We start from the raw sequence: 23,765 nt of genomic DNA, 5'->3' as shown, positions 1-23,765 counted from the left end.
AAATGTGATACAATGGTTACAATTGTATATGATGTGGCTGGAATAGGCTGGACTCTTAGAGTAGATCCATTAATCCCGTCCTCTCTAGGTCTTATTTGGGAGAGAAATTGCCTCTTTATTCCTGAATGTCAGTAGGCTCTGCAGACAGGAAGTTAAATTAAAGATGTCAGGACCCCTATACCTTCAGGAGAGCTCCAGGGACCATGAGATTATAGTGGTTACTGCTGAAGAAGAGAAGAGGACACAAGGAATTTGGAATTTCTTTAAATTTTCCCTAGAGGCTCTGTCAAGCTGAGACACAGGGGGATTTTTGGGATATTGAATCAAGAATGCAGCACAGAGCATTTTGCAACTTGACCTGGGGCAGCAGGAAAGAAGCTTGATGCTGTTTCTCCAGCCTCCAAGGCAAGAGGACAGCCTGCATCCTGTCATCTAGGAAAATGGCCCCTAGGACCCATAGTCTTCTAGAATAGCATCCATGTATTTGCATCATAAAAGTATTGTCAGGATTCAAGGCACTTAGATTAATTCTAGCCAGTACAGAAACATCCCAAAGCATTAGGAAATGGATTGCTTTGCTGTTCTAAGAATCTCCTAGTATGTAGGGGCAGAGGGACTGAATTCAAGTCACAGATCTGCCTTTTACTGGTAGTGTGACTTCAGCCATATTACTTTCCCTCTCTAAATCTCAAGATTCATCATCTGCAAAATAAGAAAAAAAAATACAACCATTCCATAAATCATTCTAGGAACCAAATTAAATTAATGTATGGAAAATGGCTTTATAAACTGTTAAAACTCTACAAAGGTTCACTAATGGCTATTTCTTTCCCATATGGAAAAGCCACTGAATGAATAATCTTTTGCCTGAGTGTCCGTTTATGTCAGCCTGCTGAGGTCATGCGGTGTGGCTTTGAAGTGTAGAAGGTGTGACTGTCAGGTTTTAAAAAGGAAGCAGGAGGACTGGATTTCTCTTGCTTTTCTGCAGGAGCAAGCGCAGCTGCGAGGTAGTGATTTCACAGAACCCACGGCACCTCCTGGGGTAGAAATAAGAAATAAGGGCAACAGAGAAGCCAGATCCAGGCAAACTGAAGAAATGAAATAAAAACAGGCCCAAAGGGCATAATAGTCCCTTCATTTAGAAAAAAAAAAGAGTGTTATTAACATAAGTAAATTCTAATGTTTTTCTTGTGGTCTTTCTAATGAATTCCCTCTTCTTGTTACCTGATCACTTTTATCTTAAACATATGATGGTGGCGGTGGGTGGGGGGAGTTTTCAAGCTTTTAGCTTGTTAATTCATAAGAGTTGGGAATGGTGATGGTTCCCAATGTGGTGAATTTCCAGTGACTGTTTTAGGAAAGTTTCAGTCTTGATAGAACAAGGTATTTAGGGTAGTGGAACCCCTGTAGGCATCAGAGTTGCTGTTTTGGGTTCCTGGCTCCTTCTTTCTAGCTGGGTCCCTGGGGAGCTTGCTTACCTCAGATTTTCTCATTTATATATTGGGGGTAATACCATACGTTTTCTATAGGGTTGCGGTGAGTAGTAGGTAAACAGCAAGTCTTCTTTGTCAACTTTTCATCATGTGACAAATACCTGAGAAAAACAACTTAGAGGAAGAAAGATTTAACTGTTGGGCTCACCCAGTTGCAGAGGCTTCAATCCACGGTCAGCTGGAGCCACTGCTCTGGGCCTGAGTGGGCCAGACATCATGGCGGAATGGCACGGTGGAGGAAAGGTGCTCAGCTCATAACAGCTGGGAAGCAGAGAGGGGCTGGGGGAAGGGGCTCAGGCCCTTCCTGTTGATAAATAGAAAGGTTGAAATAGTCCTGAGACACAGACCACTGTATCAACCATGGTCCCCCAAAGAAGACACGATGCCCTCAAAGGGGTAGTCAAAGAAAACGTAATGAAGGGTCTAGGTCCAGAATTGTGGGCAGGCTAACTAGGGACTCACTAGAGCAAATTCCAAAACCAATCCCTGGACCTGGAGGAGCAAGGGAAGAGCCTACCAGGGAGGGCAGTACCTGTGGGTGTGGGGGGTGCATGTCATGTTTGGAGACACAATCTGCAGGTACTGTGACTTCTCCAGCCTGTGATCCTCCAGTGGAGGGAGTCTGGGGAGGGCAGCTTCCTAGGGCACCAAGCAGGCAGAGGGGAGTACGGAGTAGATCTGGAAGGCCCTCCAGCAGAACAGTTCTCTTGGTTATGGAGGGTCATTAGGACTGGCTGTGGCACGACGTAGTTACCCCAGTTGCTAGAACTACTGTCACAATCCTTTCTTCCAGCTCTTTGTTCCATCCTTTTGGACATCTGAAAAGAAAAAGGTGCAATTTTTCACAGATTTAGTTCTCAGGAGTCTTATCTGCCATTGGCTGTGCATTCTTGGGTGCACCTTGGAAAATGCATATTTCAAACATAGCATCTGGGTCACAGACCCTGTTGAGGACTTACAGAAAGGGGTCACTTTTTCCAGTGATGTTTGTAGTTCTTAATTTTCCTTCTATATGCAGAACGTAAAGTTCCTCTTGTGGGGTGAGGTGATACGAGGTGTGTAGGAGTTACCTGGGGTCACATCAACGTGCCCATTTGTCAGGATTTCCCACATTGCTCATTTCTAGGAGCTACTATATTAAAGCTAAGAGGCAAATGCAATTTTTTTTTTTTTGGCCCAGAACACAGAAAAAGCCACCAGCATCCTAACATTTCTACCAAGTTGACCAGGACAGCATCCTTGGAAAAAAGTGAGATAAAGGTAGACCATCCCAAGAGAAAGTGCAGGAGGAACTGGGAGATATTTGGCCTAAGAGAAAATAGTGGAGTCTGGTGGTTGAGGGATGCCTGGAAATATTAGAAACTCTGCTGTGTTAAACAAAGATTATGCTTCTTAAGGCTGGCCCCTAGGATGGAATGAGCCCAATGGCTGCAAATTATAGAGGTGAGTTTTGGTTTCCTCTGAGGAGCAAGATACTGTAAGAGCAAATGACAATAGGCAAGTGACTTTAGCTGGTCAGTACATACTTCTGTATAATCCAGGGGTCAGCACTCAAGAAACTGTGGCCAACAGCAAATCCAGGACAGGCAGATGGGCTCAGAGAATGAGGCAGTGCCCAGTGTTCTGGACAGAGGTCACGAGTAGGAGAACCCATCAATGGAACAGAAATAAGGCTTGTGAATTGACAAACCATGAGCATGAAGTGCTGGGCTCGTTGTGGGGATGGTGCTGACCTGGCTCAGGCTGCTTCCAAAGGCCTGGCCCAGGTGTTGTCAGGGCTGCTGAGCTGCTCAAGACCAGTATCCAGTCTTTCAAAGGGCCAAGTTCACCGTCACTGCAGGCCGCCGGCTGCACCTGGATGGTGAGTTCTTTGGGATGTTGTTCAATGGACTCATGCCTCGGATGTGTGGTTCAAGATAACCTTGATGATCCCAGCTGACAAGGATTAAGATGAGCTCTGATTGGGTCTTGGACTAGAGACAGGGAGCATATGGTCTTAGTGATCAAGACAGGGGCAGATCAGCTCAACCAACCAAGGCTCACGGGCAATGGGTTGGGCAGACGACAGTGGGGAACAGAGGATAGAGTCACTCTCTCTCTCTGTGCTCTCTTAGTCTCCCTTGACACTTGATCTCACTTTTCTCAGAGACTATAGTCATCAGCTTGTGACTGCCACCCTTCAAGGCCATATAACAATTGTTACTATGTTGAGAGCTTACCTTGTGCCAAATGCTTTCCAGGTAACTTCTTAGTCAGGCTTCACAAGAAACCCATGAGGTAGTTATTATTCTTATTCCTGTTTTGTAGACTAGGGAACTGAAGTTCAGAGAAGGTGAGTAGCTTGTACAAGGACACACAGGTCTTCATGTTAGAGAGCAGAGGGATGGAGTGAAGGGTCACACTTAGTTCTAAGTTACTCCAAAGCCTTTGCTCTTGACTACCAAGTTATCTCTTGGAGCCTGTGTCTTTTCTTTCATCTACCTCTCTCCAACGTCTAGCATGGTTCCAAGCAAGATAGGCCTCCAGTAAAACTTGTATTTAATAAACATGTGGGACCACCTTGGACCCTGCACAAATGCACAGCCTAGGAATGTGCATGCAGTCTTTCTGAATTCTGTTGCATGCTGGGGAGCAACGTAGAGGCAATGGAAAGAGAATGTTCATTGGAGAAGTTTGCTCAGGCAATTAGGAGTTTGCTGAGCTTATGTTTAAATGTATGGAAACAAATTTTAAAAAAAAAATTGAATCTGAACTTTTTTTTTGGCCACATAAACATCACAAGTTTATACTGGAATAAAAATGAAAGTCTTTGCCAATGAGTGACACTAAAATGCTGTGCTATTCTTGCTTGTTATTTTTTGTCACCAAAATAGACCACATTTCCACAATTATAGAACCATATGCTTTTCAGAAGGTTTCGATTCAGATTTCATAAGAGCAATAAGTGCTGGCAGCAACATAGCACTTACCATGTGCCAAGCACTGTCCTAAATTGTTTACATATGCTAACTCCTTTAATCCATATACTAATAACCCAAGTGAGGTACTATCAATATGAGATGTAAGGAAATAGAGGCACAGAGAGGTTAAATGAATTATCCAAAATCACACAGCTAATTGTTGAAAGAACCCAAATTTGTAGTCTTAAAGACTATGCAGTACTGTATAGGTATTATTGAGTGTTCACTACATGGCTCATTCAATCTATCACAATCCTGTGTGGGAAGAAATGTGCTGTGCATTTCACAATTGAGGACACTAAAATTCAAAGATGTCTAGATATTTGTCCAAGAGAGAATAGATAATTAACTGCAAATTGCAGAGCAGGCCCTATAAACTCTAATAGTGTCCTTGCAGATATAGTTATTTTATCCTACATTGAATTTTTAAATTGTTTTATATACAGTCAACCAAAGCTTACAACAGAAAAATTAGAAAATATAAATGCACAAAAATGCATACTCGCAATGCCCAGCTATACCCTGTTAATCTATTAATCTTTTCATTTCCTAGCATCTGTTATTTATGATGTCTCATATGGGATAATACATGATTTATCAATTAGTTTTGATGACCAGCGTTCAATGGATACACCAAGTCAATACTTTAAAAAAAATTATAGTTATGTAAAAACCAAACCAAAGCCAAAACAAATTTAGCCTACCAAGGGATAAAAATTATATTTGATATACTTTCCATCCCAACAAAAATATTCTTTTAACCACAAAATTTAGAATATGGCATTTAATAGTCAAAGCAAAAAAAAAAAAATAGCAGCTGAGGTTGTCCTAAATTTGGTAATATTGGATGGAAAAGGCTTCATCATTCTATTTAAAAGGTAAACCAGTGTGTTTTTTGATGGAAAAAACATTATAACTAATATGTACTGTATATTCACAGTATACCAGAAATTACTCTCTGCTCTGTTGGGATACTTGTGCACGTACACACATTTATTTCTCAAAATAAGCCTTTGGAATAGGAATTATTGTTTCCATTTATAGATAAGGAAATAGTCACAGAGAAGTTAAATTACCTTCCCAAGGTCACACAGCCATGGTTTGAATCCAAGCAGTATAACCTCAAGTCATGGCTACAGAGGCATCTTTCCTTTGGGCTCCTATGGGTAGCCATGCCTGCTGGGCCCCAGGAACTGTTTACTCTTCTCTGTTTCCTGCCTACCCTCACCCCAGGACAGCAGTCTTCCTTTTGGAGGAAGTCTAAATCTTTGTTTATGCAGGAGATGAGCTGTATCCTCAGTTTATGAAAAGAAGGCAAGAGGCTGCTCCTTGTCACCCTCTGCCCCGGTCCCAGGATGCCTGTTACCCTCACAACAGCATGGAGGTGGAGTTCCTAAGGTGCTCACATTTCAACTGGGGACAGAGAGCCTCTGATGAGCCGCTCAAGGCCCTCTGTAGCCAGGGATGGCGGGGCTTCTATGTACCCTCAGGACCCTTGGAGGACTTGAGCCTGCCTGCCTTCCCTCTGTCGCCGGCCGCCCCCTGCAGCCTGGCCAGCTCTGCTTCAGCCCCAAGGGGAGCTCTTTGCTTTTACAGCCCCACCTGGACACCCTCACCTGCCCCTTCTCCAGTGGCTCATTCGCCTTCTGCAGACCTCGCTCAGACATGGCACTCTCAGAGGCCAGCCTGACCTCCTTCCCAGGGCTTCCTGCCACCTAGTCCCCTTTCTCATTATCCTGGCACCCTCCTGGTCTCTCCTTTTGCAACCTGCACTTGCTTTCCCAGGTCACTCCTTGATTTGTGCTTGCGATTTTGATTGTTTGGCTTTTATTCTTTCCCTGGTGAGCTGGGCCCTTCGGAACGGAGCCCTCAGCTCTGTCCTTGGATGCTCTTTGCCCACATCTAATGTGGTGCTGGCCCTGGTAGAGCCTCCGGAGAGGTTTGCTGGAAGACGGACATATCCCCTGCAGGAAGACAGGGGAAAGCAGGGGAGGACAGGACGGTGGCTCTGCCAGCTGTCTTGAAAGCATGAACCCAGCTCTGGGCTAACAGGTCTGTGCTCTGAGGTCCGCCCAGAGCAGCAGGGGTCGGGGATGGGTCTAAGGTTGGCTGATGAGTGAGGGCAAAGGTTGCTGCCTGGCTCTGCAAAGTCCCCATTCCCGGGTTTATTTGGCCAGATGTTCTTGGGAGTGTCTCATTGTCATCTTTGGGTCCATGACCCTGGCCCGTGGCTAGAGAGCCTCCTCTGCACTTTGAAGATTTCCAACAAGTGCTGGGGGTGTCCCTTTCAGTGACTTTTATACACCATGGAATTTAACTCCTGGCAGTCTCATTTTTAAGGGACTCTCTGAAGTGTGCCTGGGTTGCTTGTTTTTACTTTCTCTTTCCTGCCTCAGCTCACTGACTCGCCTATTTCAGAAACATCTAGAGGTCGACCCACGCTGACTCACGGCCCAACACTGATACTGAGCCGTTTCTCCTTCTGAGTAGTCCACCGGGTGTTAGGTGGCTGGGGATGAGGCTTTGTGGAGAGGGGAGCGTTCTTTGCTGCTGCTCTTTCTGGGGCTCTCTGAGTGTTCTTAGTAGGAGAGGGACTGCAGGAATGGTGTATGATGTGACATGGGCCTGTGCAGAGAAGCTCGCAAATCCACGAGCTGAGCTTAGATTTCAGGGGTGCAATGGAGGATCCTGACCTCAGTTTCCGCAGCGTTAACTGGTAACTACTGGTTTCAAATGAGAGATGGGAGTCTTCATCTCACCCTGTGTGGGATGTGCCCTGTGCGGCTGTGTTTTGTAGGCAGTGAAGTTAAGGCTTGCCCAGAAAAATAACATGTTTTCCCTGCCCAGTGCTTGAGCTGTTTGCCTGGTGACTGGCTGATTGGCGGTTTGGGAAGAAAAGAGACATTGGTTCACTTGGGTGTCCGGAGGATTTTTTTTGTGTGTGTTTGTATAAGTGGTTGTTTCTGTCTCTTTGGAAACAGTAGAGGACAGATGAGGAAATAACGATGATACTACTACTTAACGGCTTGGATTCAAGGTCTGTGGAGCATGTTACCAACATGAAGTTGAAATTCTTATTTCAGTGGTCCTACCTCTTGGAGAGTACAAGAAATCCTTTGGTGCCTAGGAAAATGGAGGCCTTTGGAAATAATTGGGACTATTGCTTCCTTAACTTGCATTCGACTGTTTCACTCCGCGGTGTTCCCTGCACAGGCACTTAGTGGAGAAGATAAATCAAAGCTGTAACCAATCAAGGCTTTCTTTCAGCCTTGATGGAAAATGCTTTTCTGGGATTAAAAATACCTGACATATAGGACGTGGTGTAACGTAGAAGTCATGTTTTCATTAAATAAAATTTTGACTACTCCCAAGTGTTAAAAAACATAAAATCTATTAGCCTTTCCACACATATAGATCTTTCCGCGCTGGGAGGTGACCTGCTTTTAGGGACAGAGGTCTGGGATTATTCATCTTTAACTTCCCAGTGCCCTGGGTTAGGAAATGTTGCTATTACTGAGACGTCATCTCTCAAGAGGTGAAGATGAACAGTGTATTGATTATGCTCCGACTGCCTTATTTTTTTCCACAGTTACTCTTTGTGCCTTATTCAGAAGTATTTTTTAAATTAAATATGACCAGAGACATTTGAGGAATAAAAGGGACAGGAAAAGAAAAGAGTAGAAAGAGCAAGAATAGAATAAGCATTGCGATGATAAAAGGAAATATAGTTTGCTGAAGAGAATGTAAGAAAGAACAAAAAACAGATTCGATTTCTGGAAAGGAAGAAAGTGGCATTGTCTATAGTCATCGTATTTTTAATGCTTTCATGGAAGCCTGAAGCACCTGCTGGTTGCAAGGCGTGGGGTTTTTCAGGTTAGCCCAGAACCTTTCTGGACCCCACTCTCTCTGCCTCCATGTGACTTGCCAGGGGCTAGGACTGAGGGGCAGGGCGGCTGCTGTGTCGTGAGGGCAGGGGTTTGTGGGTGCAGCACCCGACCTGCATTTCTGTGGTCTGGAGCAGCAGGAAGGGAGCAGGTATGTGCTGCCCCAGCACTGGCCCCTTCCAGCCCAGGACAACGTGTCCCAGGCTCCTTGGTTTGCTCGGTTAGCGATAGCTACATGCTATCCCTGGCTCAAGTGACCAAGAAACCCATTTGTAGACTGACCATCATTTCCTTTTTATAACAACTGTGAAAAGTGAGCATTACTGTCATCATTCTAAAATAGTCCAGTGGAATGAACATCTAGCCAGGTGCACAGGTTGGCTGGTATGACCTCGAGTAGGACACTGGAAGATAAGGATTGACTTGATAATGCTGGGTTCAAAGCATCCTAGAAGATCAGGATCTCTGGAGAGATTGCCCAACATTTTTTTTTTTTTTTTTGGAATCTTGAGTCTCTCTGCACGTACATCAGACACCTTGGCAACTTCATGTGCTGCAAGTTGACAGTGTTATGAGCACAGTCATCCACATTTATAATGCTCCCGAATATCATCCCATTTGGTTCTCTGTGAGTCAGAATTTATGCCAATGATGTCTATTATTTGAGAATGATAACGTTCAGAGATTTAAGTAACTTGCCCAAGTTCACACAGCTAGTGGCAAAGGGGGCTGAGATTTAACTGTTGATTTCTAACAGAAAATCGGGGCCCCTGGACAGATTAAGCTTACTATAAATAATGCAGTCTTACTTATCAGGGTGAAAAGGAAAATAGAGCCTCAATTAAAACAAACAAAAAAGACATAAAGACCCTTACGTCCAATTCAGTGAAAAGATTGCTGCAGGGTGTGAGTGTGAATGTGTGTGGAGGGGTGTGTGGAAGGGTGTGTGGAGGGGTGTGAGGCTCCCTCGTGTCTCCAGCATGACGCTCACGCATGACAGGTGCTCAGTGACTCTGTGAGGAAAGAGTGAGTGAATGAGACCAGTGTCCTTCCCAGCCTGCCCCTAGGCAGAGAGGCTGAATCCCACTTGAACAAGTTAGCTGTTAGGTGATTGATCACTGTCCACAGGCCACTCTCCGGGAAGCAGCTTGTGGACAAAGCCCCGGGAGGAGTCCTTGAATCCTCTCATCAAGCTTCACAGTTCCCCGTGGGCATCTGGGGGCTGGCTTCTTCTCTTCCCTTGTATTCAGCCGTCCAACAGAGGTCTGCTGGGCCTCTCCACGTCCCTTCTTGGGTCATGCGATGGGCTTTCTCCTTTTTTTTCTTTCTGCCTCCGAAGAATCCAGGTTCAGGGTCTTTCCTAGGGTCTGACCTCTACCCTTTGAGCAAAGAGACCACATTCATGCCTAGGGAAGCTTCCTAGCTTTTGGAGAGCAGGGGCATTTAAAAAAAACATATCCTCTTTTCTTTCCATGCTGATTTGGAGTGTGGTCTCCAAAATGGTGCTGTTGTTTGGGGCTCTGAGCCCTGGGGGACTGAGGAAGGAGGCTGCGCGTTTGTTTGTTAATAGCTTAGGCCTTTGGATGAATTAGAGTCTGGTACTGTGTTCACCTCTTGTGGGTGGGTGGGGGGGGGATTATAGGAAAGGGCCTTTTCTTTCCATGTCCTTTTCCAGGGTGTTGTACTGGCGGCTTTAGTCAGTGGCTCTTTTGTTCAATAGGAACTTGAGAAAAAGATATGGAAGGACTTTTCTAGTTCGTGGAAAGGATCTAGCAGTACTCAAAAACACAGCTTCGTTCTGCACTTTAAGAATATAAGTCTACCAGTTCCTAACTGAATCTTGTGCAGAGAGGTGGACCCAAATTTTCTTACTCTGCCTCCTTGTGAGGTCAGTATCCTCTTCATGTTCCATGGAGAACTAGACGGGAGTTTAGAGTCTTGACTTACTTCATGGGGATGAAGTGATCTCTATTAAGGTATTTGAATATATTTTCTGTATATCAAATATATATATATATATATGGGAATATTAACTTTTCAGTAAGAAAACTGGACTGGCTAGAAGAGATTATATATAAATATATATAATAAATAAAAGTATATATATTACATATTCAAGCATATATGGACATGTAGTACTAGATTATAATACATAATATAATCATATCATGTATTAAACTTTTTTATTGAGACGCTGGTTAGGAGGGAGATGTTCCCCTAATAACTATGAACTAATGTCCATAATAACATTAAAACAGAGCTTAGAAGTTTGTGGTGGTTTCTGTTTAAGTAAATAAGGAGAAGAAAGAATGCATGCTCTAGGTGGTGAGCCACCCTCTCAGTAATAATACGAAGCGAACATGCAGTTATCACGACTGGCAAGACGCCGGCAGGGCACCGCACGCGGCTCAGCCGGGGCCAGTGGTTTTCTGCTCCTGTTGGCTCAGCACTGCTCACAATGGAGTGGTGAGGTATTAGGACAGTCGGGGCTGAAGGTAGCCAAAACAGATAACTTATTTTAAAAGAAATCCAGTCTCGTTTATACCAGCTCACTCATCTGTCTACAGGATAGAACCGGAAAGGGTTTGCTCATGTGTAGCTGAAATATTGGCAAGAGACCCCCAGGCTTACCTCACACCAAGAGGGAATGACGATTTCACATGCTGTTTTGAATGTTCATAAAGTTTTAATTGGCATCTAATCTAACCACTTGGTAGGCTTAACTTTGTCTAGCATGAGTTTTTCACAGCTTTTTGAAAAGTATATCAAGTGTAATGGGCATTTAGTTCTTTAATTTCCTCTCCTATATGCTGCCTTTTTTTTTTTATTGTTTTACTCTTCCAACTGCCTTATTCTTATCTGCCTTTTACCTTAAGCTAGATGGTGTGGGCCAGTGGGTGCTCATACCATTATTATCTTTGCAAAAGTTGCACACAAGACTCTAGTGATGCACAGGACCACACCTGACAGTGTATTCCATGTCCCTGCCCCACTTGCTAAATGCCCCCCAGCAAGTAGCAAATAAAAATCGTCTTCACATATTTCTGAAACCTTGGCTATGGAAGAAAATGAAACCTTCTCTTGGAAATCTGAAAAAAAATGTCTTTTGCAAATATTTAGAAAGGGACCTTGTTAGATGATTACAGAATCTTTGGATCACATGAGATTTTTGCCTTAACATGGCCTTTAAGTGACCTGCTGGCACATCAGTTGTTCACATGGTTGACATATGAGGCAAAGTGCATTAGGAGTCTGGATGAAGTCTCCAGGTATTCAAACTGCAGGCTTCTTCAGAACAACTTGGGAATGCTTGGATTTCTGCTGGGGCCAAGGGCAAAAAGCACCCATTTTGATAGAACCATCCTCAAGTGTCTTTTAATCATAGATTGGGTAATAATTGACAAATTTAATAGTGAGATGAAATAGTTTCTTACTAGCCCTGCCAAAAGCAAGGGCAGGGGGCATAATCACAGTCTCACATTTTGTAGCTCAGATTCAGGTACAGGAAGAAAAATTTTCAGATGTTTGATTTATTATTTCAGCCTATACAGTAGATTAACCAAACATACCTTCTTGCTGGCGGTGCAAGGATACTTATTTAGAATATAGAAAGAAACAATTCTATCCCTCAAATTTGCATGTATGAAAAGAAAAGCAAGATGAAAAAAGTTGTGACTTCTCAGAATATTTTAAAATATTAATTTTACCTAAAAATGCCTTAAAAACCAAACACACCAAAAACATATTAAATATTACCTGGAGGCAGAATAGTCCTGTTTGAGAATGTGTTATAATCTAAGAAGTAAATTTTACTATCATAGTAAAAAAGACAAGAAAGAAAGAAAGGAAGAAAGAAAGAAAGAGAATGCTGTCTCCTGTATTTTCTGTAAAGCAGGCTTCTTTTGACCTGTATGAAGAGCATACCGGGTTTTGCATTTAATTCCTTTGCTCTCATAGTTTTTCCTTCAGGACTTCCCGGGGCAGTTATTTTGTATGGCAATGCAGGACTCACTGGAAAGGTACAGATGACAATATTAACTCAAAACCCTGATCACTTCTTGTTCCAGTTTTCATCCTTTTTCTTTTCTTTCCTTTATTTCATAATGAGAGCAGGTAGAAAGGAAAAGAGGTTGCCCCCTTCTCTGCGCGTCTTCTGAGTTTGTATTCAGTCTCCTTAGCAACAAGCCAAGCAATTGGGTTCCATTCAGCATTTCCTTCAAAACCAGAGGATCTCTACGCTAATGTTTTGTTAACCACACACACGTCAAATATGCTTTTCTTAGAAATGGGATGTGTGCTGTAAATTCAAGGAAGTACAGGAACACGGACCTAAATGCACACACTCAGGCATAGACGGCACAGTCGGGGACTTGGTCAATGTCACGCATCAAATGCCTCTGCTCAGTGAGTGTGTTCTGAACTATTGAACCCCCAGATAGGAAAGTTATAAGACAGGATTATGTAGAACAAAGGTTGAAATTAGCTTGTTACTTTGAAAAAAAAAAGCCTCATATCTAAAGAAACATATGGAAAACTTAAAAAAAAAAAAAAAGAGGAATCTAACATATGAAAATCCAATCCCCCTGGAATGCTTTCCCATATACAGCATAAACGCCACATATATAAAACCCCAGGTCCCTGCAGAAGTCAGGACGAGGATATGAGCCCCAGCACTTTTCTGGTAGGGCCTCCTTTGGGGAGTAAGATCCAGGTCAGTTTCCAGAGATGAAAGCTATTTCAAAATCCTTCCTTCTGGGAACCATGGGTCCCGTGCAAAGGGAAATTTTGACAGTCTGTGCACATGATAGAGTGTGTGACACAATCCTAAAGAGGTCTCTGGTTCAGGTTGTAGGAATCTGAGCTTTGGGGGTGCTAGAGGATGGAGGGTACTTCTGCAGATAGGGGGTCTCTCTTGTTTAAATGGACCAGTGGTATCCCACTACAGGGTTACAGGGAAAGCTCAGCACTTCCGGGGCAACGTTCTGGCTGTAATTTGCACAGGGACACATCCCATTCATACCAAATTCAGGTGAAATTTTCACTTAGGAGGTACAGTCTCAATCTTGGTCTTGTTCCTTGTATAAATCTCTGGCTTGGAAACTTTGCAGCAGTCAGGCGTTTTGAGCTTGAGGGCTGAAATGTCACTTTTAAAGCAGGGTTAAAAAGGTCACACAGCTGCAAATAATAATAGCCCAATGAAATTCAGATTCTAACTGCAGCCCACTTCAAGAATAACACTGAAACAGGAAACAAGCCTACCCGATCTTTTTACCAGTAAAGCTAGTAAGAACATTACTGATAAAGTAGTGTGTGTGTGTGTGTGTGTGAGAGAGAGAGAGTGTGTGTGTGAGTGTGTGTGTGGGGGGGGAATAAAGAGACAGACACACAAAGAAACAGAGAAACACATACATAGCAAGACAAAGGCATTAAAGAAGTAGACATTACAAAGAGAATTTCAGAGAAGACACACAGACACACAGGGGAAGGCAAAACTATACTCACAAAAGAATTTATTTTCTTGGATTGAAATGCAAGAGTACTTATTTTTCGATATTCAGATTTGAAGGATAAAGATATATTTGAAGTACAAAGTGTTTTCTCTTTTTCTGCAATTAGCTTCCATTAGTTATCTCTTCAAATAACACCTCTTTGCATGGTCCTATTTTACTACAATGGTCATCTGTTTTACAGATGAGGAAATAAAATAATTAAAGATACAGTATCTCTCCCAAAGAAATTCTTAATTCCAAATTGAATATATAATTCTTTTCTAACAGTCAGCCAATGTGGGAGGAGAATCATCCTGTATTCTTGCTGTGAAAGTAGAATCAGGCATTGTATTATTTATACATATATATATGTATATATATATATATTAATTAATTAATTAGTTTGTTTTGTGGAGCTATGGATTGAAGCCAGAGCCTGCATGCTAAGCAGGTGCTTTACCACTGAGCTCTCTTCGAATAAAATAGAAGTAGAGTTGTGTTTTTGGTGGATGTGTGTTGGGTTATTTTTGTGTGTGGTTCCTTGTCTCCCTGACCAATTTCTCAGAAACACAAAGTGTAAACACAATTGGCTATGCCCTTAACAATTTTAATTAATTAAATAACCTTTGTTTCCAGAAGGAAAGCATGTTTGATCTGGAGTGTCATCCGCAGACTGACTCGAGCAGCTCCTATTTGTCAGCTGTCCCAGACACTTTAGGGAGGATCAGTTTCCTTCTCTGGAGCCCTTTTGGTGGTTTAGTAGGCTCAGTAAGGTAGCAAAGGGTCGTTTCTGATGAGTCTTGCCAAGGAGACTCATTCCATATCCATCGAGGGGCAATAAAAGCTGACAAAGGTTTTAACATCACTATTAAAATTCAAGCCCTTCTTTCACATCTAGAATGCATTCATAACAAAGTTAATACTACCAGAGCTAAGGAGAACATATCAACACATTAGTGCTCATGGATACTTCACATTTTGGTTTGAAGTTTTCCTAACTTTCAGTAATGGTAAGTACACATGCCAGCTTTCAGATTGAAACAGTCTTTTTAGTGTGTTACTATTCCCAAGCCCATATCACTGAATGGCTCTGCCTGATGTTATTGGGGAAATTTGTGCTCTTCTATTAAGACTGGAGGTTGATGTTAACTGAGGATTGGTTACGGCCACCTGTGATTTAGACAGGCATCACTCTTGGCTAACTAGAGCAAACCAGGTGATGTGGCATTTCCCTCCCTCTGGGCCCAATTGCAACCTGTAAATTTAAAATACATATTTCCACTATTTCATGTAAAATATCCAAGTTTTTAGTACTATTTGCTTTTTGCAGTGATTGCCTTTCCTGAAATGATCATTCCCAGTGTATCCCTACATGGCTAGCAAAGCATTTGAATGGATTGCATCAGCCATTGTGGACAGATTTCCCATTTTAGACCAGGAATTTGTGGGGTCAAACCCTGAACAATGGAAGAGATTCTTGCTCCCTTGAGGCCAGAGGAATCCAGTGGCATTGAGGGTTTGAATTGTAAATCAAGCCTGTCATCTCCTTGTCAGCTATGGAAATTGCAATTGACTTTGTGTACTATTAGGGTTTATTTTTAGAATTTTTTGTTGTTTTCCAAAAAAATTTGATGGAAAATAAGGCTCCGTGAACCCTTTGCTCTTGTTGAGCAAATAAAGCTGAATTTGGAATTTTGAGAATTTTAGTACTATTTAAAAGCTTTTAAATGATGAGAGTGTCCACCTCAATTATGACTAGTTCTAACCAAAGCTCTGAGATGTGTTTTTCAGACAGCTCTCTGCTGGGGTCATACATGGCACACAGCAAACAGACTAGACTTTAGTGGTTTCCATGTCTATGGCAACATTAATGGGTTAAACTTATAATGAGTTAATACATTTTCATAGAGGATTTTATGAAAACTAGCTTTACCCCACGGTGTTCACCAAAAGCAAGCATCTCTGACTTTTTTCCATGAAGTCTGGGGACTTCAAAGGTCAAAAGTGGGCACAGGTGGAATGGAGGGTCACACACAAGCTCTTGCCTCATTGAAAATTTGGTTTGGGGACCAAAAAAAGTAAAAAAAATAAAAATAAAATAAAACAAAATAAAAAAAAAAAACCACTGCCACAAGAGTAGGGAACAGGCAAGCTGTTTGGGGTGGTTTATTATGATGATTCAGGATTCGTTATCCATTCCACAAATATTTATTGAACGCCTACTATGGAAGCTTTAGGCAGTGGTGCCCAGGGTATGGTGATTGCCAAGTAAAACTTGGTTTATTAAAAAATCCCAGCTAGTAAAATAACTGAATGGGAAATGAGAAGATGAGGCCTGACTTCTGAGAACCAAATGTGGAACAACCTGGTGAAAATCATGTCTGAGTAATTTGCCCCCACTTGATGGATGATAAAAGAATCTATGCAAGGCTTTAGCAGGAGTCTGTTTGAGAAAATAATTACTGCAATATGCGCTAGAAAAGAACCATAATAATAGACCATAAAAAATAAACCATGGCTCTTGACTAATACAGCAGACCAGATCATAACTGGGTTGACAAAAGTAATGAAGCCTACAGGGTAGAGTGGCACCATTTAGTGGAACCATTGCCAACGCCTACACAGAAAGGAATTAGCAAGGGAGTGCTGTTTGCAGAGACCAAATGTGGGAACTGCAGAGCATCAAAATAAAGCAGTTGAGGTTTATATACCACTATAGATACACCCACTCACCTCAGACTTAAACTTAATTTATATCAGCAACTGCCATTTTACCTTAACACTTTTATTCCAGTGTTATATTGCTGAACATATCTGGTCCGTATTTATTCCTTAGCATGTACTAAATTGATACAGATTCTTTTATGTTTAAAAAGTAAATAATAAGGGCTGGCGCTGAGGCTGGGGCTCAGTGGTAGAGTGCTTGCCTAGCTGATGTGAGGCACTGGGTTTGATCCTCAGCACCACATAAAAATAAACAAATAAAACAAAGGCATCCTGTCCATCTAAAACTACAAAATATATAATAAAAAAAAGGAAATAATAAAATGACCGTAGTCACTCAGAATAGTCAACAATAGTGGTGACTAAACTCTATAAACGATTTGAAGACAGACTCTGTATTTATCCAGCGGTACTTTCTGAGGCAGAGTTCTTCTCCTGACCCAGCTCAGTGGATATCAAATTCTATTGATCATAACATCCACATCTTGAAGGTGCCATGAGATGAGTCCCAGCTACATGCCTGAGCCTTGTTAGGTCACCAGGCAGCAGCATCAGAATATAATTCCAGGGTATTTTCTGTGACTCATAGGCAAACTGTAACCAATAGTTAAGATGGGTCACCAATTCTGATGTTAAACAGAGTTACTAGGTGTGAGTATCATAGCCCCAAGCTTATTGGGGAAGGTTGGCATTTGGGTAGGTCAAGGTTTGGGATGTGGTTGTATCCTTAGTGGAAAACCGCTTTCTTCTTATCTTTAAGTGCCTGAGCTCGGTCAGCTCTTCCTTCACTTTGGGTCATTAATGAATCTCTTTCAACTTTCAGCAGAACTTCCACTCTTGACCACTTCTGTTGCGTGGATATTAATTTAAGTATAACCATTAATTACTACTTTCAGATGTAGGCCCTAAGTGTGGGCATTTAGCACTTTCCCATCTTACTGTCATGTAATCCTAATGTTAGTTGGTGAAAGAGGCTTTTCTTCATTACATTAGCAAATAAAGTGCTCCATGGTATCCAAGAAAGATTTACCTAGGCAAATAAGGGAATAATTTATAATTTTATAAATAGGAAATGTTTGCTCTTTGAGGATTCAGTACCACCTGTTCACAAATGTCTCCCACACCTAAGCGCACACACACAAGATAACCCAGCCCTTTTGCCATAACTTAAAAATGAATTACAAGTTCTCAACCATGCAGTAAGACTCAAGAATAAGAGGCCTGAAGATTCATGTCTTATAAAGGAGGGCATATTGAGGCATGAAGCAGATCTGGTGGTCCTCAAGCTGACAGACAGGAAGGTTCCAGGAAAGCGTTTTTAAAATTTTACTAGAAAAACAGATATATTTATTTAGAGTTTAATCCAGTTACTCTGTTCATTCTACCTTTGGTCAAAATCATTTTATCAACTTTAAAGTCACTCTTAGAGACTAGAAGGAAGTTGTGGGGAGGAGGAAGTTGGTCGTGGGGAGGAGGAAGGCTCTGTGATCAGTGATGGCAAGATCAAATGAATAATGAGACATGAGAAGTTGATTTCATTGCTTGTGACTTTCCTCACACAAAGACAGGCAGAAAGATCCCAAAAGTATCTGTGGTTTTTCTTCTTTCTTTTTTTTTTTTTTTTGGATATAAATCAGCAGTGTGACTCTGTAAAGATTTATCATATATGTTATGTAGAACTAGAACACAAGAGTTGGAAGGGTGCAGATACTAAAAAATGATAAATATCTAAGGAGATGGAAACGCTAATTACCCTCATTTGATCACTGCACTTTGTATATGTGCTATTGAATCATCACACTGTACCCCATTCATATACACAATTATTATATGTCACAATTTTTAAATTAAAAAATGACTCCTTTCAATAAGCAAAACATATGTATTATAGAATACAGCAAAAGAACTTATATAATAACGCTCGATACAGAAAATCTGTAAAATTATGGATATTACTATCTTAGTCGGCATCCTTTGGAAGCCTTTCCAAATGAAGAGTGAAAAGGACATTGCTCTGTGAAAACTGCATGGGGGTAAGGAAGCATGGTTTAAAGGGTTTGAATTTTTTAAATTTTTTAATATCTTCCTAAAAGTGCTACCTAAGGCAAGCCTTCTCTCTTTGTGTTTTAGAAAAGTAAAAGTATGCACATATTTTCCTAAAGAATACACATCAAATACAGTAGTGTTTGGTGGAAGAAACACTACTGTATATATATAGATATAAGCAGAGCTTATATCTTATATATAGATATAAGCGGAGCTCCTTATTCCAAAGGTCAAGGGACCTTGGGAGTCCCTTTGGAATCACTCACAAGTAGCATTTATTTTAATTTTTTTATTTAAAAATTATTATTATTAATTATTTGGTACTGGAGATTTAACCCCAGGGACATTTTACAACTGAGTTATATCTTCAGCCCTATTTGTTTTTATTTTAAGATGGGGTCTCACTAAGTTGCTTAGGGCCTCAGCTAAGTCGCGGAGACTGGTCTTGAACTTGTGATCCTCTTGTCTCAGGCTCCTGAGCTGCTGGGATTACAGGCATGCACCACTGAGCCTGGCTTTTTTTTGAGACAGGGTCTTTCTAAGTTGCCCAGACTGACTTTGAACTTGTAGTCCCCCTGCCTCAGCTTCATGAATAGCTGGTATTATAAGTATGTACCACTGCAAAAGTAGCATTTTAAAAATTCAAATTGCTTCCTGTGCACAAAGTAAAAGCAATAGGTTCTAATTTAGTAATAGAGCATATACCACTAAACTGCCCATGTAACTTATGTACACTTAACTCTAAAATTGGTTGAAAAAATAGAAAACTACTCAAATTGTGTAACAAATTTGTGTAAAAAAAATTTTTTTTGTCCTGTGAAAATTTTTTTTGAAAATTTTGTTGCTTTGTGGATTGTTAACCACAAAAACCATATATATGTACTGTGCTGCCTTTGGGGAGGATTTGCAAAAGTAATTTTGACTACACTGAATTTTTGCCTAAAGAAAACACTTAGGACTGAAAATTTACCTAAGAAAAGATCATAGTATTATTTAATGTATTTTGGATTATAAGATTTTTCTCCTTAAAATTACTTCATTCCAGCTTATTTATCTAGATCAGTAAGTCAGCAGATTCAGTCCTGTATTAATTTCAAATCAGCTTATAAAACCAAATTATCAAAATATCTGGAGTGCCTTTGCTGACTTATATTTACTTCTCTTTCCTTACAATATGGGTAATTTCTGTTGAAGCTTCATCAGACACCTGAGCTAAAAGGGAATTTGGGACCATGACTTACCAGCAGAACAATCTGATACACTGATTCCAGGGTTACTTTTGGAACACTGCAGCTTGCTGGGGTGATCACGGGTATCACTTAACATTGTTTAGGGTCGGCCCTCCTCACACTGAGGACTGATTACCAAGGGGGCTGTCATGTCTCCTGCTGTCCTAAGTAGTCAGTCCCAGAAACATTCAGCAGGGCTGAGTCAGCCATTAGCCTCAGAATCTTCCTGTGCAGTTGGGTCTTACCTGGTGGTAACACCCACAGGTAGTTTTCCAGAGGCAGGATTTCGACTGTGACATCTTGTTGGCATTTTTTTCCATTTTGTACTTAGGAAGGCACAGAGCCAAGGAACTTCAGCAAAGCAGGACCTGAGTTCACTTATGTCAGTGTTTGCCTCCTTGAATTTGGGAATCGGGTGCAGAAAAGGGGCTCTGAGTGACTGTCTTTCTCATGAGTCTCAGGCAGAAGCAGGAGATATTCATGAATTTCTGTTTTCCTTCCTCCCTCTCCCTCTGACCCTTCAGATTTATGAGGAATCCAAGATGAATTTGGAGCAGGAGAGGCCGTTTGTCTGCAGTGCCCCAGGCTGCTCCCAGGTGAGTGTGCAGATCCTCAGTGCTCCCTCCGGCTTGCAGCAAATGCACCTGCCCTCCGACAGAAAAGCTCCCACTGGGCGACCATGCCTGCCCTGAGCTTTCCTTCTTTACCAAGATACTGTCAAAGTCTGCCTCTCCTCCTCATCCTCATCATCTTCACCCTCACTATATTCCTCTTCGAATAGTTTGAAATACTCCTCTCTTACCTCTGAAGTACAGTGGTGTTGAACATTTCTGCCCATTACATCCCCCTAGAGGTGAACCAGATGCATCCTGCCCATTAGATATGAAGGGCTGTCATTTCAGAAAGGGAGCCACTTGAATACTATCTGGGCCTCTGGATGACTGGTGAAATGCCTTACTATCATAGCTTAAATTCTGTTTTGTTTTATTACCCCCCTTTGAGTCAAAGAAACCCTCTATAACTTTACTTTTTAGCACCTATGGTTTCCCTATGTATCTAAATCTCAAGAAGGAAAGATTCCTGCTGTACTGGGTGGAATCTCTCGGCTTCTGAGGACTCTTTATCAAGTAGAAATGGTGTGGGGATCCGATGAGATGCTACCTGGGGATTATCATGGGACCTGTATACAATAAGTACTCAGTTAACACCCTGTCTCCTTATCACGACTGCTGCTAGGATTATTATACTGCAACCTGCCTTTTTGAAAGAAATTAGAAATGTCCATCACCTAAGGTCAGAGTTTTCCGTTTCTCTTTGGAACTTGGTAGTGACTTTTCCTACTTTTGACCCTTTGCATAGCTCCCAGTTCTAATCATTTCCATTTGTGGGAAATGATCACACCTGCTTGCTTTCCTGCTGAGATCTTCATTTTATGGGATATAACACAAGTTTAGAACTCAAAGCATAGGCATCTTCCTAGTGTGGTAATTAGTCACACCCTTTCCCTAAACTGGACCCAAGCTGCTCTCCCTGCCTATCTGGTTGGTGGGGTTGGCAGTACTGGGCAGAGCAGTGCCTAGGAGAGCTGTTGAGGACCATTGTAATTTATGTCCCCAGGGAATATGTGGAGATTTTGGGGAGGCTTCCAGAGGGAAGAAGCCAGAGAAACACAAAGATGTTTCTGGTGTTATGAGTTGGTGTTGTCAGCTGTGAACTGAGCGAGCGACAGTCCCGTGCTCAGGTCCTGGAAGTTTCACCAGGAGATTTTGTGCCAATGTTTATTTCCGAAGTGTAAATAAGGAAAGCAGTAGAGAAAATTATTTTGAAGCAAACTGGTTTTGAAGGTCATTCTGAAGTAGGAAGCACTAGGAAAACACAGATAGGTTGATAAGTAACTGAAGAAAATCCTGCTAGACCAGGACTCTCCATGGTGAGTACAAAATATCATCTTACTGACTAGGTAAAAACTTGATCCCCTAACTGAGGTGAAACTGATTCTCAGTAGTTTTTTTTTTTTTTTTTCAAACCAGAAATCTTGATAGCCCAAGAGAATCAAATAATCTGAGCAGTTTCCTTTGCTTTGGGTGTGACAATGAGACATTAAGCTTTATTCAAGTTACTCAGCACATTTTTGTGGAGCCTAGGAGGTGCCAGGCACTCTGGGTGCCCTGGGGAAACAGCACTGCACAAAACAGGGTCCCTACCCTCACAGAGCTTCTAATCTACACATCAAATCTATAACCACATGATCTGATGCAGTTTTGAATAAAGACCATGGGCCACGAAGTATAAAGCAGGGAAACTGACTTTACCTGGGAAGGTAAATGGGAAGCTCTTTTAGAGAAAGGTATTTAATAGAAGGGGATCAATAGAAACCTAGCAAAGGCAAAAAAGAGAATTGGGGGCAAGCTGAGATTCCTAGTAACGTCTAGGATTATGCATGGCCACCTGATAATTAGACAAATCAGGGAGAATAGAGCTACACATAAGTCCTTGAAGTATATGGCAGAATTTACCAAGCTTGGCACTGTTAACATTTAGGGGTGAATAATTTTTTGATGTGGGGCTGTGCATCCCTGACCTGTATCCACCAGATCCCTGGTCACACTCCACCATTGTAACAACCCCAGACATTGAGACATTTTTGCCAGATGCCCCTTCGGGGCAGGGGCGAAGTTGCCCCTGCTTGAGAGTGACTGCGTATGGTTTGCATTTTGGGTTTAGCCTTGCTTTTAAAATTTTTTTTTCTTTTTATCTTTCTAGCTTTAAACTCCCTTCTTTGAATGGTCTACCTACTTCTAATCGCTGCTGTCCCATTATTTTATGAATTACTGTATGCTACCTTTCCTCCTTTTGGGAGTCAGGCAGGGTATAAATAAATCAATGCCACAGATGTGTGGTCACTGGTGTCAGATGCTGCTAGAGCAGGGATAGTTGGAGAACCTCGCCGGGCTGTTGCATTTGGCAGATACGTTGCCCAGTGCCACCGACCCGGGAGAAGAGAAAGGCGGAGGCCAGATGGAAGGATTAATGAGAGAGTGGGTGGTGAGGAAGCGGAGGTGGCAAACATAGAGGACTCTTTCAGGAGCACTAGGCAGTGACGGGAAGCAGTGTGATATAATGGTAGCCTGAGAGGGAGGTAGCTTTTTTAAAATTAAAGGATAGCCAAGCTGAATTTAGTCAAGGGCAAGAAACCAGCGAGAGAGGAGGAGGGGACATGCTGATTCCCCAGGTCAGGGCCCAGAGGCACCCAAGCGGGAATGGGCATGCTCCTTCCTCTGAGCCAGGTGGAGATGAAGGAGAATCTATGTAGTCACATGCAAATCCTGGGAGGTGACAATAAAGGTTGAACTGAGTCCGTTTTAAAATTTAATTTTGGGGAGGAGTTTCTGGGGACAGAACCCAGGTCAATGAATATGCTAGGCAAGTTCTAACATGGATCCATACCTCCAGCCCTTACATAGGCTCTGTGAATGACCTTGAGCATCTTGGTGAAGGAGGGGGTCGTTTCCTTGAGCACACTGAGTAGACTGAGTAAAAACTTGGACAAATGTGGGAAATAAGGATTTTACAGTTTCTTGATTTTAGATGACAATTCTAAGCCTCCTTCCCACCTTGATGCATCTAAGACTCAATGTCCCCGTTTACTGTGGAAGCATTTCTTTTTTCTTGACCAGCTCTCGTAACAAGATGCCCATCTTTCAATTGAGGAGGACTTAGAGTTAAGAAAATATCATTGTCACCCAGCAGTTCCAAGTGTCTCCTGGTAGGATATTAGGAACTCCCAGTCAGGCTAATCTTTATCATCAGGACATTTACTTTAGGCACATTCATGGCCTGGGAATCTGCAGGGAGGGAGTGCAGGCTGGGATTGGAAAAGGAGAAAGTGAATTATCAGGATTTGATTGTGGGGGAGGTGGAAGGATTTTTCTTCCCTTTT

At 42.0% G+C, this 23,765-nt stretch overlaps 1 protein-coding gene across 2 annotated transcripts in view; it reads left to right on the top strand.

Annotated features, from left to right (window-relative positions):
- Creb5 (cAMP responsive element binding protein 5) overlaps window positions 1-23,765 on the top strand; it is a 403,168-nt gene that overhangs the window by 53,287 nt on the left and 326,116 nt on the right. For both annotated transcript variants that reach the window (XM_078039920.1, XM_078039921.1), the window contains exon 2: window positions 20,350-20,421. In XM_078039920.1, coding sequence (XP_077896046.1) covers window positions 20,368-20,421 — 54 coding nt within the window. In that variant the 5' untranslated portion in view covers window positions 20,350-20,367. The remainder of the gene's footprint in view (window positions 1-20,349; window positions 20,422-23,765) is intronic.

This window comes from Ictidomys tridecemlineatus, chromosome 2, assembly GCF_052094955.1.
Source record: "Ictidomys tridecemlineatus isolate mIctTri1 chromosome 2, mIctTri1.hap1, whole genome shotgun sequence".
Lineage (NCBI taxonomy): Eukaryota > Metazoa > Chordata > Mammalia > Rodentia > Sciuridae > Ictidomys > Ictidomys tridecemlineatus.
Note: the sequence above shows the minus strand (reverse complement) of the source record. Positions and strands in the feature narration are given on the sequence as shown.